The sequence below is a fragment of the Phyllobates terribilis genome, unplaced genomic scaffold (genome assembly GCF_046119375.1).
Source record: "Phyllobates terribilis strain yellow unplaced genomic scaffold, ASM4611937v1 Scaffold_1__5_contigs__length_1240528914, whole genome shotgun sequence".
NCBI classification, from domain to species: domain Eukaryota; kingdom Metazoa; phylum Chordata; class Amphibia; order Anura; family Dendrobatidae; genus Phyllobates; species Phyllobates terribilis.
In genome coordinates this window covers 1,146,634,624-1,146,649,775 of record NW_027362761.1, presented here as the reverse complement: position 1 = coordinate 1,146,649,775, position 15,152 = coordinate 1,146,634,624, and the positions used below count along the sequence as shown (strand labels likewise).

At 44.5% G+C, this 15,152-nt stretch overlaps 1 protein-coding gene across 1 annotated transcript; it reads left to right on the top strand.

Moving 5' to 3' along the window:
* Nucleotides 1-3,800: 3,800 nt before the first annotated feature.
* LOC141162206 (protein S100-P-like) lies at nucleotides 3,801-12,371 on the top strand. The gene is made up of 2 exons (XM_073648062.1): nucleotides 3,801-4,026; nucleotides 12,177-12,371. Exons 1-2 carry the CDS (start codon nucleotides 3,889-3,891, stop codon nucleotides 12,324-12,326), a joined length of 288 nt encoding a protein of 95 aa, XP_073504163.1. The 5' UTR covers nucleotides 3,801-3,888; the 3' UTR covers nucleotides 12,327-12,371.
* The last annotated feature ends 2,781 nt before the right edge of the window (nucleotides 12,372-15,152 follow it).

Sequence of the window (15,152 nt, the reverse complement as noted above, 5' to 3'; positions counted from 1 at the left end):
TTGTAGTAGTATTGCTCCCACTGAGCTTCTGCTGTTTCTTCCTGTGACTGTTTCTTGTCTCTACTCTCCTTGACTGACTAACCCTGCCTCAGCCCAGGGTTTATACAGGGGAAGTTCTTCCCCTCCCAAGACTGGGCAGGAGGTGTGGCATGCACAGGATCCCTGACCAAAGGACCTCCCACCTGCTCTCAGACATAACATTACATTACTGTGGAAAACCAGACCCCTGGGGTGCCACATTCCCCCCTAGTGAAATTTAGTACTCCGGGACTAAACATATTTTAGAAAAAACATAACAAGATATAACAACAATAATAGTACAATAAGAAGAAACACATAAAGGTGGTCACGGCATGTCCGTAACCGGGTGTAGTCTTTGAAGAAAGCAAGGTGTCCATTTCACCAAAACAGGGAGACGTAACCAGGAAGGGGTCTGTCCTACCCCGAGTCCTTAACAGTCTCTAGTCCATCCTGGGTTACGCTCCAACTATGTACAAGGATTCCCGGTAAATCCACCAAGGATTCCTAAAAATAACTGGAAACACAAAATTATACACAAGCAACAATACACAGATAAACATAAATAAAACAATTTATACACTTCAAATCCTCCAGCGTGCGGGTAACTGGCCTCTAGTGTTCTTTCTCTGTCGCAGTATAAAGCGAAGCTGGTGTGTGCGTTTACATAGCGTGCTCTGCCTCATTTTGCCTTCGGGGGTCCCATACATCTGCGGCCAATCGTGGATAGTACGTTCCCGCTGCAGAAGATCGCCGATGACCAACCAGTGTATGGAAGACAACAAGAACACCGGCCGCCAGTCACAGGCCGGCACTGACGTCATATGACAGCGACGTGCGCATGACGTCAGCTGCCGGCCCGTGATTGGCTGGCGGCCGTTAACTATTGCCGTGTGGGAAGACTCCCGCACGGCAATAGCTTTAAAGTGAACCTGTGTCTGAACAAGGATGTAAGTTCAGTTCCCTGGGGCCCGGTGAGCAGAGGGCCCCATATCCCAGTAAGGGCACTAATGCCCTGATGGCGGCCCTGGTTCTTAATGTGGTAAAGTCATGGAGCATTGGTGGGCTGGTCATCAGCAAAGGTTACCCGGTTGATCGCTGGTTTAGCCTTTGGCTTCAAGATGAGTAGCCAGAGGGGTTTGACAAAATGTTTTTTGATAAAACACACAATGAAAGGTTTTCATAGGGGCAGTAGTCACAAGGATACTAGGCGACCAGTTTGTTCGGCTTATTGGAGCAGTTAGAAGGGAATTGGGATCAATTTGTAGTTCGCACTTTGAGGTCTGTCTTTTTCATTTGGCTTTTTCGCTAGCTTTTTTCGGTGCCTTGAGGGTTGGGGAGAAGCGAGTTGGTGGGCTCTTAGCAGCCGATGTTGTTGCTAAGGCTCGGGGGGGGGGTAGAATTTTGGATTCGGAAATCAAATACGGATCAGACAGGAAAAGGTAGGCACGTAACTTTAGGTGCGGTTCCAGAATCCGCTATGTGTCCTTTACGTTGCCTGGAGAGCTTTAATGCTTTCAGGCCTAATCGGGAAGGATCTTTGTTATGTCACGAGGATGGTTCCTTTTTGTCTAAGTACCAATTTACCACAGTATTTCGAAGATGTTTGAGAGCACTGGGCTTAGATCCCTCCCCTTTTGCGTCACACTCTTTTCGTATTGGGACTGTGACAGAGGCAGCGGTTTATGGTCTTAGCTTAGAAACTGTTCAGCACATCGATCGCTGGGAGTTGGGCTCACATCAGACCTCAGGGTTTAGTTGAAGGGTTGCCTCCTTAATTTATGGGGGAGTGGTTTTGATTTTGGAGGTCATTTAGTGTTATCCTTAACATTTAACTGTGGTTCGCTAGTTTTTTATTACAGGGTTGGATCCTCTTTTGCTATGGATACTGGGTCATTCATACGTGCACTGGGGAAAGTTTCGGGTGGATGTGAGAGAAGAGGATAGACAGCTTGGTTTTTCCAGAAGCGTGGTGGTGATCAGGTGGCTGATTTTAGGTGCATGGGTTGGAACAGGGTTTTGCAGGAAGTGCACCGTAGTGCCTGTCTGGATAGGGCTCTGAACATTTTAGTGTTACATGTGTGGGGGGGGGGGGGCATTCGCCCTTTTAGAGAATTGATTAGGGATGTGGTCTACAAGATGCGATCGAAAGTGCCATGGCATTGCCCTCATTGTGGCGGTTGGGGGGTCCTTGAAGTTGGTTCTAAATTGGTCTGGGGGATTCATTAGGATCTGGATTCCTCAATTGGAAAAAGATTACCTTTGGTCTGGTAATTTTTGAGGGGACTTGCTGCAATGGAATGTCAGGTCCCTGGAAGCTTAGATGTGGAAAGGAACCCTTTGGGTTATGGTGCTCCTGAGCCAGTGGGGTAACGGCAGGGAGTAATTCTGGTTTTATGGTTTTTGTTCTGGTAATCACTAGATTTTGGAGCTTCAAGGACCTTACCATTCTTATGTATTGAACATTCGAAGTTCATTGTATGTTTGTTTGTTTGAATAAAGGCTGCGGTGGCCAAATTATCCAAACTCATGTGTCATGTTTTTTATTGGTAAAATTGTGGTAGACGTGGGGGTTTGGAGTGGGGAATAATAGGGACTGATGATGCAGACATTTCACTAGAGGATCGACAATACCAGAGTCATGATCTGTGAGCAAAGCTGGGAACATAAAGGGAACAAAAGGAATGAGGGGGAGTGGAAGTCAGGTAAAGCAGATAAGCGGGAATTATAGAGTGTACAAAGTAGGAGGAAAAAGAAAGAAAGAAAGAGAATTGCAGCTAGACTATTCTGTGGCTTTTATAATGTTAAGCATAATATTATAATATTACACTCCCCTACTCCTTCCCATGGATGATAGGCGTGTGAGTTTTTCTTCATCAGTATGTTGAACCTGTGCCCTTCTTATGTGATGGTTTTTTTTTTGGATTCGATATCTTTTTAGTTCTTTAGTTAGGTCATAGAACTCAAAATGTAACTCTAAAGTTTGAATATGGGATTTATTTAATAACCAATCCTCTACAGTATATATCATTATACTTTATATTTAATACAAATGTACATTGTACACTTCACATATCTATGATTGTGACCTGGTTACATTCATAAATAAATCATAATCAGTTCCGCCTGATATTGCAGAGTTCCAGAATTTGGCAATAAATAAATGTCATTTTGTGAAACCACATCATAGAGCTGACACCACAATGGTTTGGCATCATTTTAGAAACCTGTTTAGTTCCCAGGATATTAGACCTCGATATCTAATAGTTCTTACTATATTTGCTGGTGACAAGAAGAATGATGTTTCACAGATTAGTAGATTCAGCGGAATTATACTCATAAACTATAATGGGGTCCATAGAGGTTGTAACTAGATTCTAATATTTTGCACTATTCTTCCCATTTTGGCCTCTTTGACCGTTGATGTTGGGTGACCTTCATTGATGATATGTGGTTCTGCTAAAATTAGGAATTATGTGTATTACATGCAATATATATGGGCACTTTTAAACTTTGCAGTTCACCTGTGTGAAACTGTAAATTCCCAACTCTGAGGTTAGTTTCACAATTTTATGGGTGAAGAGTGAAATATAATTAAGGTGTGTCATTAATTCGTATGGATAAAGTCAACAATCATTTACTGAGAGTCCACCTTTATCAAACACAGATAAGGATTAATGGTGAGCAGTGTATTCATTACGGGTATTTGTATCACTGTTACACCCAGTATAATATTTACTTAATGATATAATATTTGCTCTTCACCCTATAGACACAATCCCTATATAAGTACCGCATCCGTCCCCAATATTCCATTCTGCATACAACAAGCTGCCTGGACGAACCAAGGAGCTAATATCACATCCAAAAATGACCCAGCTGGAGGTTGCAATTGTTGCTATGATTGATGTCTTCGACAAATATTCTTGTATGGAGGGCAAGAAGAACACGTTAACCAAGGGGGAACTGAAGACTCTGCTGGAGAAGGAACTGCCTGGGATCCTGGGGGTAAGATGTTAATTCACATACATAAAGAAAATACCTAGTTTTCGGTTGTGTTGCAGCTTTGTGGACGTTAGGTTCACAAAAAATCTACAAAAAAAGTAGATGGAAAATTGAATAAATATCAATTTACTAAAACCAGAATATCTCACTACAGCTGTAAAAAACTGGATAATAATTCATAATTTACTTTAAATAATGAACATATCTAGAGGATATCATATCATATATCATATCATATCATAGAGGATATATAATAGATAGACCGACAGACAGACAGATAGATAGATGGATAGATAGATAGATTTATAATAGATAGATTTATAATAGATAGATAGATAGATAGATAGATAGGAGATATATAATAGATAGATAGATAATAGAATAGATAGATAGATAATAGATAGATAGATAATAGGAGATAGATATGAGATAGATAGATATGAGATAGATAGATAGATAGATAGATAGATAGATATATAGATAGATAGATAGATGGGTCTTATGGTTGTTTATATACTGTGTTTGACATACAGACTATAGATGAGAAGTGGCAAGTTTGTACAGAATTTGATAAACTTTTTTTGCAGCCTGGTAATCAGGGGAATAAGCACAAGCATATGTAAAGGATGCTTCTGTTATTTATTTCCCAATATGATAGTACTTCCTTTATAGCGATAGTAGCTATAACTAGTTAAAAGTATTGTCTCAACGTGATGGATGGTTAAATTGCAAAATGTTTGCAAATTAACAATTTACTTGTTAGTAAAAATCACTCCGTTCTTATAAAAGTAGGGATTATCATAGTTTCATAGTTTTAAGGTCGAAGCTAGAAGTAAAGGGAACCTGTCACCAGAAAAAACGCTATTAACCTGCAGATATGGGGTTAATCTGCAGGTTAATAATGTTACTAACCTGCCTGGCGCCTGCACTTAGTCGAACGCTGTGGGGGTAAAATTAACTTTATTTTTCCCAGCAGCGTTCGGTTTTAGTCATGGAGGCGGCACAGGCGCTGGTTCAGTTATCGTTTTGAGAATACAGAGCAGAGTCAGTGTCAGTCAGGGTCGGGGCATAGTTATAGCCTCTGCTCTGTATTCTCAGAACGATGACTGAACCCACGCCTACGCCGCCCCGGCATTCGACTACGTGCAGGCGCCGGGCAGATTAGTAATGCTATTAACCTACAGATTCACGCCATATCTGCAGGTTAATAGTGTTTTTTCTGGTGACAAGCTACCTTTAAGAGCATCAAGTTCATAGCCTAAAATGTTGATCCAGAGTTAGTCATTCTATAGTTTACTGCTCATTGTCTAGGTAACCTGCAGTGGTGACAGGTCTCCTAGGCAATGAGCCAAGGGCTTGCAAGCTTCTTGCTGCATAGATTGTAAGTACTGCTCTGAAACCTTCTGAAACACTGTATCAGCCAGCCTCAGTGAACCTGCGCTCCTCCAATTTTGAAGATGCAAAGCTGTCTCTCCTTACAGCAACATAGAGCACTTAGATTGGGCCATTGGCTCAGCCATGCCGGACTGAGCTGTCAATCTTCAGGAAGGCATCCCCCATGTGGTTGGGGGCACAAATACCAGGATGGGGGAGCATATGCCAGGATGGAGGAGCATATGCCAGGATGGGGGAGCATATGCCAGGATGGAGGGGCATATACCAGGATGGGGGACTAGGATGGGGGAGCATAAACCAGGGTGGGGGACTAGGGTGGTGAGGGAGAATGCACCAGGATGAGGGGAGAATACACCAGGTTGGGGGAACATATACCAGGATGGGGGAGTATATACAAGGATGGGGAACCAGGATTGGGGAGCATATACCAGGATAGGGGAGCATATATCAGGATGGGGGTGCATATACCAGAATGGGGGAGCATATACCAGGATGGGGGAGCATGGACCAGGATGGAGGAGCATATACTAGGATGGGGGAGCATATACCAGGATCGGGGAGCATGGACCAGGATGGGGGAGCATATACCAGGATGGGGGAGCATGAACCAGAATGGGGGGAAGCATATACCAGGATGGGGGTGCATATACCAGGATGGGGGAGCATGGACCAGGATGGGGGAGCATATACCAGGATGGGGGAGCATGAACCAGAATGGGGGGAAGCATATACCAGGATGGGGGAGCATATACCAGGATGGGGGAGCAGAATAGGGGACCATATACCAATAAAAATGCTCGCCACCTGGGCGTAGAACGAGTTCAATAGCTAGGATGTAATATAATGTGGCATGTGGGAGGAAACCTGGGAAAATTCCTGCAAGGACAGTAGAACATACAAACTTTATGCCAAATATTTATTGGTCAGGAACTAAGCTGCAAGGCAATTGTGCTAATTGCTAAATGTGCCCAAGCATATAAGAGCTACTGTAGGTCAGATGAACCTGCTTATTTTGACAAGACTGACCAGAATAATCAAATAAAGCCCCCCTCCCAAATACATTATATAGACATTTGTCCAACATCTATTTTCGGAAGCTTTTCCTTAAAACTTCTTCTTTTTTTAATGAGGAAGCTGCTGCTAGACTCCTCTGATCTCCCAGAAAATAAAAGGATCAACCATTGGAAATATAAGGTGCAAGATCCTTCTCTCCCTGACATCATCTGTCATGGGAGAGTCTGGAGTACCCCCATACACTTAAGACTATCGGCTGTTCCTGACGATTTCACCAAGTTTGGTTCACTTTTGTGTAACGTGTATGGGGGCCTTATGCTATGTGTGGGGGCATCCTGACTTTCCCTGAACACTTTATCTGTATCTTGACACTTGAAGCCTATAATTGTGTCCCTGAACCAGAACTGATCCCACGGAAGGGAACATTTCCCAAACCTCTCTTTCTGTATTGTTTTCACTTATGGCCTCTTTGGGATTCTGTTCCTGTTTTGTGTGAGAAAAAAACAAAGAAAAGAGAATAGATTTGTCCAATGCTAGTGAGAAATTTGGCCTACACAGAGAGCATTTCCTCAAAATACAGATTTTGTCTTCTTGGGATTTGGATTATCAGTCACTAAACCCAGAGGTGTTCTTTATCAATCAGAACGAATTTACTCTAAGGCCACATACGGTATATACAGCATTGGCCTCTTACTGTTTCTGATTGGACTACATATGCATAAAGGTGATACCCAAAGATTATTTTTGTACGTAAGATACTCAATGGAGTTTGTACGGTTGAACACAAAGGAGGTATAGCTCTGTATTAGAAACACCTGTGAAGAAAGGCAGGAATCCAGCAACCGCAGTGAAAAAAGTTATAGAATCATTAGGGGGTTTAAAATCCAAACACTCAGCCTACGCGTTTCATCACTAAGGCTTTTAGTCTTAGCACCAAGAGCCTTAGTGATTGAAACGCGTAGGTTTAGTGTTTCTATTTCAATCCTCCTTATATTGATTTTTTTTTTAAAAGAATAATTAATAAACGATGATTTTAAAAGTTTTTTCACTGTGGTTGCTTAATAACTGCCTTTCTACATAACTGTTCTTACCTGAAAGCCAATCAATGATCTCTCTCCATTCACCGCGCCCTATAAGATTGATACATTACCGGATCTGGTGAGATGATGTGATTTATATTTTTTCAGTATTAGAAAGCATTCGTAGACTCCTAGGGTCACAGTTGCATCCGACATATGAAAGACTCCAGTGAAGCCAGATGGACCCTACAGACTACTATATTAATAGAGGCTCCAAGGCAGATGTTAAATTATCCTGAATGGGGTTGTCTCCTTTCAGAAAATCTTGCACACTGGGTAATCACTGTCCCCAGGTCCAGGGCGAAGTCTCTGGTGCTGTTCACTGTGTCTGGTATTGGATGTGGCGTTGACATTACGTTGACAGCGCTGTAGCCAATCAGTGAGATCAGCGGTTCTGAGGTTCTGCATACAAATTATCGGCATATATTGCCGACTGTCTAATCTGCGTAGTTTCCTAACTCTACCCTGACAGTTTGTCAGGAGTGAAAAGGATACGGCATGTCCAATTTCGGAGTGCCAATTTTTTGGTTCTCTGTGAAATAAGTCGCTGTCAAAGGAGTTTGGTAGTATCTCTTTCATAGAGAACATAGGAGTGCTCTGCTCTGGTGTGCAAGGAGGACTTACAAGAAATAGCTGTCAACCAAATGATTGGCTATCTATTTGTAATGCAGGTGCCGGAATGCAACGTACAGAGACACAAGACGAGAACAGTCAGGGGTTGATATAACCACTTTATATGTATAACAACTATTCTACAAAAGGGGGTTAGTAGTGACGCGCCCCCTGGGCCGTGGGGTACTCAGGAGCCGGGCCGGTCGTCACAGTGGCGGTGTCCCGGTCCGTGACCCAGGGCGGTCAATAAAAGGGGATATTTGCAAGGGATTTATAGTTTTTATATAAAGTTTGTTACGCCACCTGTGGTATGCGACTATGTGGAGCCGCTGCTGCAGAGCAGTTCTTCTGGAGCTGTTGTTAATGCAGCAGAGTTGGTTTGGCTCTCCACAGGTAGAGCTTAGCTCCAGGGCCATGTAGATGTTGTATGATGAGGTAGCAGTTGCTGTGAAATGTAGTGCAGGTGATGGCGCAGATAATAATGCACAGAGACAGTAGGGTGCAGTCCTCAGGGTTTACTCACGGTTGTTGCACTCCAAGTTACAGGTACCGATGTAACTTCCCACGTCATCCTGTGCTTACTCAGGGAGGGGTTCAGCAAACTTCCAGGTCTCTCCGGAGTACGTAACGGGACCCCCTTCTGTGTGTTCCTTCTGGCCATCTCCCTGCACCTCACACCCAGTGTCTCAGGCTAGTGGCCGCGGACCTTGTCGGGTGACGTTTTCTCTGTCCCTTGGGTCCTCTATGGCCACCTTTCTGGTGACTAGATGTGGCTTTTGGCTGCAGTACCTGAAATACTGCAGCCTCCGGTTTCCTAGTTGAGGCTTAAAGAACTCTGCTAGTTTAGGGACCGGTCCCCTCTGTGCGACCTGACTCCTCCACCTCCTGGTAGATTCGGGCATATGGGAGGCCTCCAGCACTACCCATACCCCTGGGGTCCCTTCCACGTTCCTGAAGCCTTTCTCCTGCTCCTCTCTCTCTCTTCAGTCTTGGGCCTCTCTGGCTAGGCCCTCCTCCTTAAGCAGAGCTCCTTCAGAGCTCCTGCTACTCTCACTGCCCTCCTCTGACTGAACACCCACTCCCAAGATGGCTTCCCTCTTTATACTACTCCTGACAAGTGCTCACCTGATCTACTTCCTCCACCCACACCCACTACATGGTTCCCCCTAATTTGGTTCCCCCCACTCCACCCAGGGACAGGGCTCAGCAGTAGCAAGGGTACTAAACAGCAACTTGGAATAACAATGAGGAATATTTCAGTGAATAACAGTAAAGTCCTTTGCAACAGTGTGATGCACCCAGTCGTGGGAGACACCACGTGAGTTCTCTTTCTATTTATATGACCTTAGTGGGGGTCACTGGTTATTCCCAGTAGGCCGCAAGTCTCTTCCAGATAAAGTCTATCAGATCCCATTTAGCCTCCCACGCACCAAAAGGACCCCACCCAACCTGAGATCCTAATCCCAACTGTCCCCTGTACCGTAGGTGAGAGTTGTAAGTGACGGCTCTGTTCACTTGCGCGGTTCCTCCGCTGCCGCTGGTGCGTCTCTCCTGTCGCGGTCCGATCTCAGCTCTTCTCGGCTTGACCGTTGACGGTAGTCTCTCATGCTTGGGGGAAGGGGGTCCAGACCACGGCTCTTGATAGGCGGCATCGGATCCCGGGAACTTACTCAGAGTGGGGCGCAGGTCCTGACTCTGACCAACATGTGCAGGGCTCAGGGGGGATTCTGTGAAGAGTGCAGAGCCTCTCAGGCGATGTCCAACTTTGGTGCAGCGCAGCCCTCCGGCTGAGGCCTGTCACGCTGGGCTCTGCTGTCCCTCTGGAGCACATCTGCACCACTCTGCAGCTTGGAGCCAAATCTCTGGCTGCAGCGTCTTCTCTGGTGCACATCTACACCCTGCGCTCTATTGGCACCACAAGCCCCCTGCAATCTGGCACACAGGGCCTTTATACCCAGGAAACCCTCTGGGTCACATGATCAGGTCCAGCACATAAAAGTCTCTCCCTCTGCAAAAACTGCTAGGAACATTTGGTTCCTGCTAACACAATTCTTTGTTTCACTTTCAGTTTGTTCCAGCAGAGGGTGGTGTTTGCTTACAGTTACTTAGTCTCTCTTGTCAACCTATCTACATATTGTGTATGGGGGGTTTAAACAAAAGGATCAGTTTCATTTCCATCTTTTACAACTGGTATAAATAAAGCCCCTTCCCCCGTACATATTAGACTAATGTTGGATGGACCTGCTGATATTGATGAGTTCGGTCATCAGTCTAATGTGTATGAAAGCCCCAGGCAACTGGCTGTCAAGGAAGTCAAAGATCTGGCATGTCCAATTTCAGATTGCCATTCCTTCTGTTTGTTCTGAGATAAGCCACTAACAGACTCGACCGGCAATGGGGGAGATGGGAGAACCGAGATAGCTGCAGTCAGAATGATCATTCGAAGGATTATTTGGTCAAAAGCTATATCATGTGTATGGCGATCTTTACGTGTCTCATTAGATAATCTCTTGTTTAAATCAAAGCCGGTGTGGAAATCAGCTGATTCCAGAAGGTGTAGCTTCTCTAACCACCAGGTCCTCAGAGGACTTTCCCTGACTCGATCACCTAGAGGAGTGACAGGTCTCTCCCTATCAGTCTGGGGAGCAGAGTGGATTGCAGCCTTCAGGGATCAACCTCGGACTAGTCATTGGAGATTTATAGTCGCTGGTCGGCTTTTCAAATTAAGAGTTTTCTCTGAAAATGCTGCAACATTTCAGAGTGAGTGTCTGATTCATGCTGCCTGTGATTTGGGCAGCATTAGTCTCGCGTAAGGTTCTTTTAACTGCTTTCAAATTGCACATAGATTCTGGACATCTGGACAGACCCGCTCCTACTCTGCAAAGATGTTCTAAAATTTCACGACATACACGATCATGTAGGTGTGGGAGCAGGAATCTGGCTGTCAGAGACAACCGGATTCACCACAGAAAAGGCACAGACGGTTTATTACTATATTTGCCTTCTCGAACGCTGTATACACAGTGCTAAAGAAGCAATGCGGATACAGTAATAGGAGGTGCTGATGACGCTTCCTCTTCCATACACAGTGTATTTCATCGATGGTTGTAGGGAGGGAACAAGAGCTGCTGAGTCATAGGAGACCCAGAGAGCTTTGCAATGCAGACAGAAGGCTGCATTTCCCCTGTAACTTGGGCTAATATACCAGCCCCAGTAACATTTCAAATATGTTTAAAATAAAAATATTTAAATACCTGAAATACCCCCCAGAGATCTTTTATGACTTTATGAAGGACATAATGTATAAAATAAATGAAAAATAGCAAGTAAAACTAAATAAATAAAATAAGTAAAAATTTCACTGTGAATCCAAATAGCTGTTTACTAGCCTCGCCTTCATAAAAAAAACGTGTCCGATATATAAAAATAATTGTTATAGAATGGAGAACATATTCTTAAAAGTATTTTAGTGATCCTGTGGGCTGATAAAGAAATGAGAAAAACAGACACTTATTTCCCTTATCTTCCCACTGATACTACCCTACATCAGCAAAAAATAGAGAATATGACAGTGATATAAAATAAAAAATGAACTTAAAAATTACTTGAATATCCGAATGAGAAATTTTTGACAGCTTTTTAAACTGTGTGTATGAAAAAAAATGAAAATGTGCCTGGTCAGGAATGGAGGTAAATGGCCCAGTCTTGAACTGGTTAAAGTACATTGAAACCATTAAAAATTTGCACAAGTGGCCACATCCATCAAGGAGTTTTAAGGCAGCGCTCCAATGTGTTTAGGTGTCTAGGGTTATGGATGGTTACACAGAAGGGTCTTGTATGAATATTAAAAGTGTCTTATAGATCATTGCTGGTAGCATGTAGTGTATGAGGATTTTTTTTTTATATTTTGGGGGTTTTTATATTCAATTTTGGAAATTCTGAAATTCTAATTTTCATCTTTATTTTGTTTCTTTTTGGCTCAGTCAGTTATACTTATAATGACAATTAAGAGACAAGCTTCGTAGATTTTCAAATATTTTTATTTTTTTTTAGAATGCCAAAGAGAAGGACGATTGCGACAAACTCCTAAAGGATCTGGATGAAAATGGAGACTCTGAAGTGGATTTTAATGAATTTATGATCTTCGTTGCTGCGCTCACCTGTCTGGGACACGCTAGATTTGAGAACATGCCTAAAAAATAATTATTAATATCAATTTACCGTTGACTAATAAAGTTCTGTATTTAATATGTTCTACTTCTTTCTTTTGTTGAGGATAATGTACTAGTTATTATTAGCATACATTATACATAGCAGAATATGAAGGGTATGGGTTATACTATCCCTGGAGGTCAAGGATAATTCAGTGGCTAGCACTTATTGTATAATTATATATATTATATAATTTATATTGTATAATTATACCTACAATTAAACTTTTCTAAAGTAATTAGGTCAAAAATTGTTTATAGTGGTTAATGTTTTCCTAATACAAAGCTCCAAATGGGAAATTTATCAACTGATTTGCGACACTTTTTTTGGCATAGGAAAGGTTGCAGATGATGGGGTATGGGATATTTGCGCCAAAACTTGGAACTTTTCTTGGTTGTCGTGATCTCTGTCTTTCTGATATTCCTATCAAGTTTAAGTGGTGCAGATAATGGTGCAAATCTGCACTCACTCATTGCAGCTATAATTTAATTTTATGACTTTAGGAGCTTGTGCAGTCTTTATGTCGAACAGTAGATTATATAATATGGGGTAGTAGTTATTGTTAGGCAAGATGATATCGTTCAAGTATATGGGCGGGTTCAGACGGCCATAAGGAAACTTGGGCCAATCACATCCGCTCACATGAAAACCACAGATAGCTCTCGCCCGATAAAATCAGTCGTGTGTATGGGCCCATAGAATAAGAAATGGGGTTAATGTCTTCAGGCCTGACAAATCTTGCAGGAGAACAATGAACTGTTGAGTGGGTTAACTAAACTCGGTGTCTTTTACTTACTACGTAGCAGTGAATTTTGGTATTTGCTATCATGTACAGTACAGTACAGACCAAAAAGTTTGGACACACCTTCTCATTTAAAGACTTTTCTGTATTTTCATGACTATGAAAATTGTACACTCACACTGAAGGCATCAAAACTATGAATAAAACACATGTGGAATTATATACTTAACAAAAAAGTGTGAAACAACTGAAAATATGTCTTATATTCTAGGTTCTTCAAAGTAGCCACCTTTTGCTTTGATGACTGCTTTGCACACTCTTGGCATTCTCTTGATGAGCTTCAAGAGGTAGTCACCGGAAATGGTCTTTCAACAATCTTGAAGGAGTTCCCAGAGATGCTTAGCACTTGTTGGCCCTTTTGCCTTCACTCTGCGGTCCAGCTCACCTCAAACCATCTCGATTGGGTTCAGGTCTGGTGACTGTGGAGGCCAGGTCATCTGGCGTTGTGGCGCCCCTGAGGGTTCAGTCACCACAGGGGTACTGCACCTCAGATAGAGGTGTGGTATCTCCTCTCCCAGGTAAGGATGGAGGATCACACAGGACCCCAACTTCACACTCAACACTACACCACTCCAGTCCTGTAGGGGGCCTAAATGCACCAAGGTGCCACCCCGGGCTGGGATAGTGGAGTTGGGGGGAACCAAAGTGAGGGGGAACCAAGTAGTGAGTGAGGGTGGAGGAAGCACTTACCTAAGCACTTAATAGAATCATATATATTAGGAGGCCATTTCAAGTTCAAGGTCTTTGATTGTGGGTCCTCAGTCAGGGGTCCAGCAAGAGTCTGTAACTGGCTGAAGATTCACGGTCTTCAGTCTCAGGCCTGGAGACGAGGAGCAGGACAGAGTTAACAAGTGTCTCTGCCCCGGTCAGGGTCCTGTTCTAAGAAGGCCCAGGAGGGGAGCAGAGGAGATAGGCTCCACAGGCGAAAGGATCCCAGGGGGGGTACAGACGGAGCGGAACCGCCACCTGTATTCTTCATCCTGGCCTAGCCAGAGGGATTCCTGCTGCAAGAGGGTTAACCTGTCCCCGATATCTGACTTTGTACTTCACGTCACTGTTGGAAAAGTCCGAAGGCCTAGTGGATCCCAGGGGGATATGGACGGAGCGGAGTCGCCACCCTCACCCTGACCAGGGCCAGCTTCCCACTTGTTCTCAGACATCCAGGCCCCCTCCTAGCCGGGCCTGTTTCTGGGTCATATTACCTGTTCTAATAAAGACCCTGAACTGTTTAAGAGGCCTCCATTTCCTGGCTATCGCGGTCGGAATCTTCCCCTCCATCATCCATTATATATACTGTCCTGGGGTCATACTCCTCCCGTGGGGAGTTGAACTGTTCAGTGCTGCACCTTTATATCAGCCCCAGCGGTCTGCACTGCAGCGGCGGTTAGCCCTGACCGCATTCCACGGGTGGCGTAGTCGGACATTACCTACAGCACATAGTAGACTACCACTGGTCTGACCACCCTGTGCCACGGAACCGGGTCGCCACCACTACTCCCAGCATTGCCCTGAAGCCCGGTTCCGAGTGTCCCAAGGCCCAGGGGGCAAGTCAGCTTTGGCGTAGTCGGCAGGATTGTAACCAACCCACCACAAACGGGTATTGCGTGCCTGAAAAAGACTGTACACGTACCTGAAGAAGAGGTATCCCGCCATCCGGAGCCGTTTCCCGCCATTTTCAGCCGTCTCCCGCCATCTTCCGTCGGTTCCCGCCATCTTCAGCCGTTTTCCCGCCATCGGACGCCATCTTCAGGACGCCGCGCGGGAAGAAGAGGGGCGTGGACGTCCAAACCGCGTGAGACCCGAAGCTCCGCCCCACGCACCGACGCTGCGCAAGGTCCTGGAAGGGAGAGAGAGCGACGCTGACGTCACCAGGACACGACGCAAGGTCCTCGTCTGGAGCAGCACCAGTGGAGCCGCGGCCTACAGAAGAGGATCGTCGGAAGGTAGGCCACGCTTAACTAGGGGGGAGAAAGATGTCAGACACGGAGGCGCCCACTACCACCAGCACAGCTGCA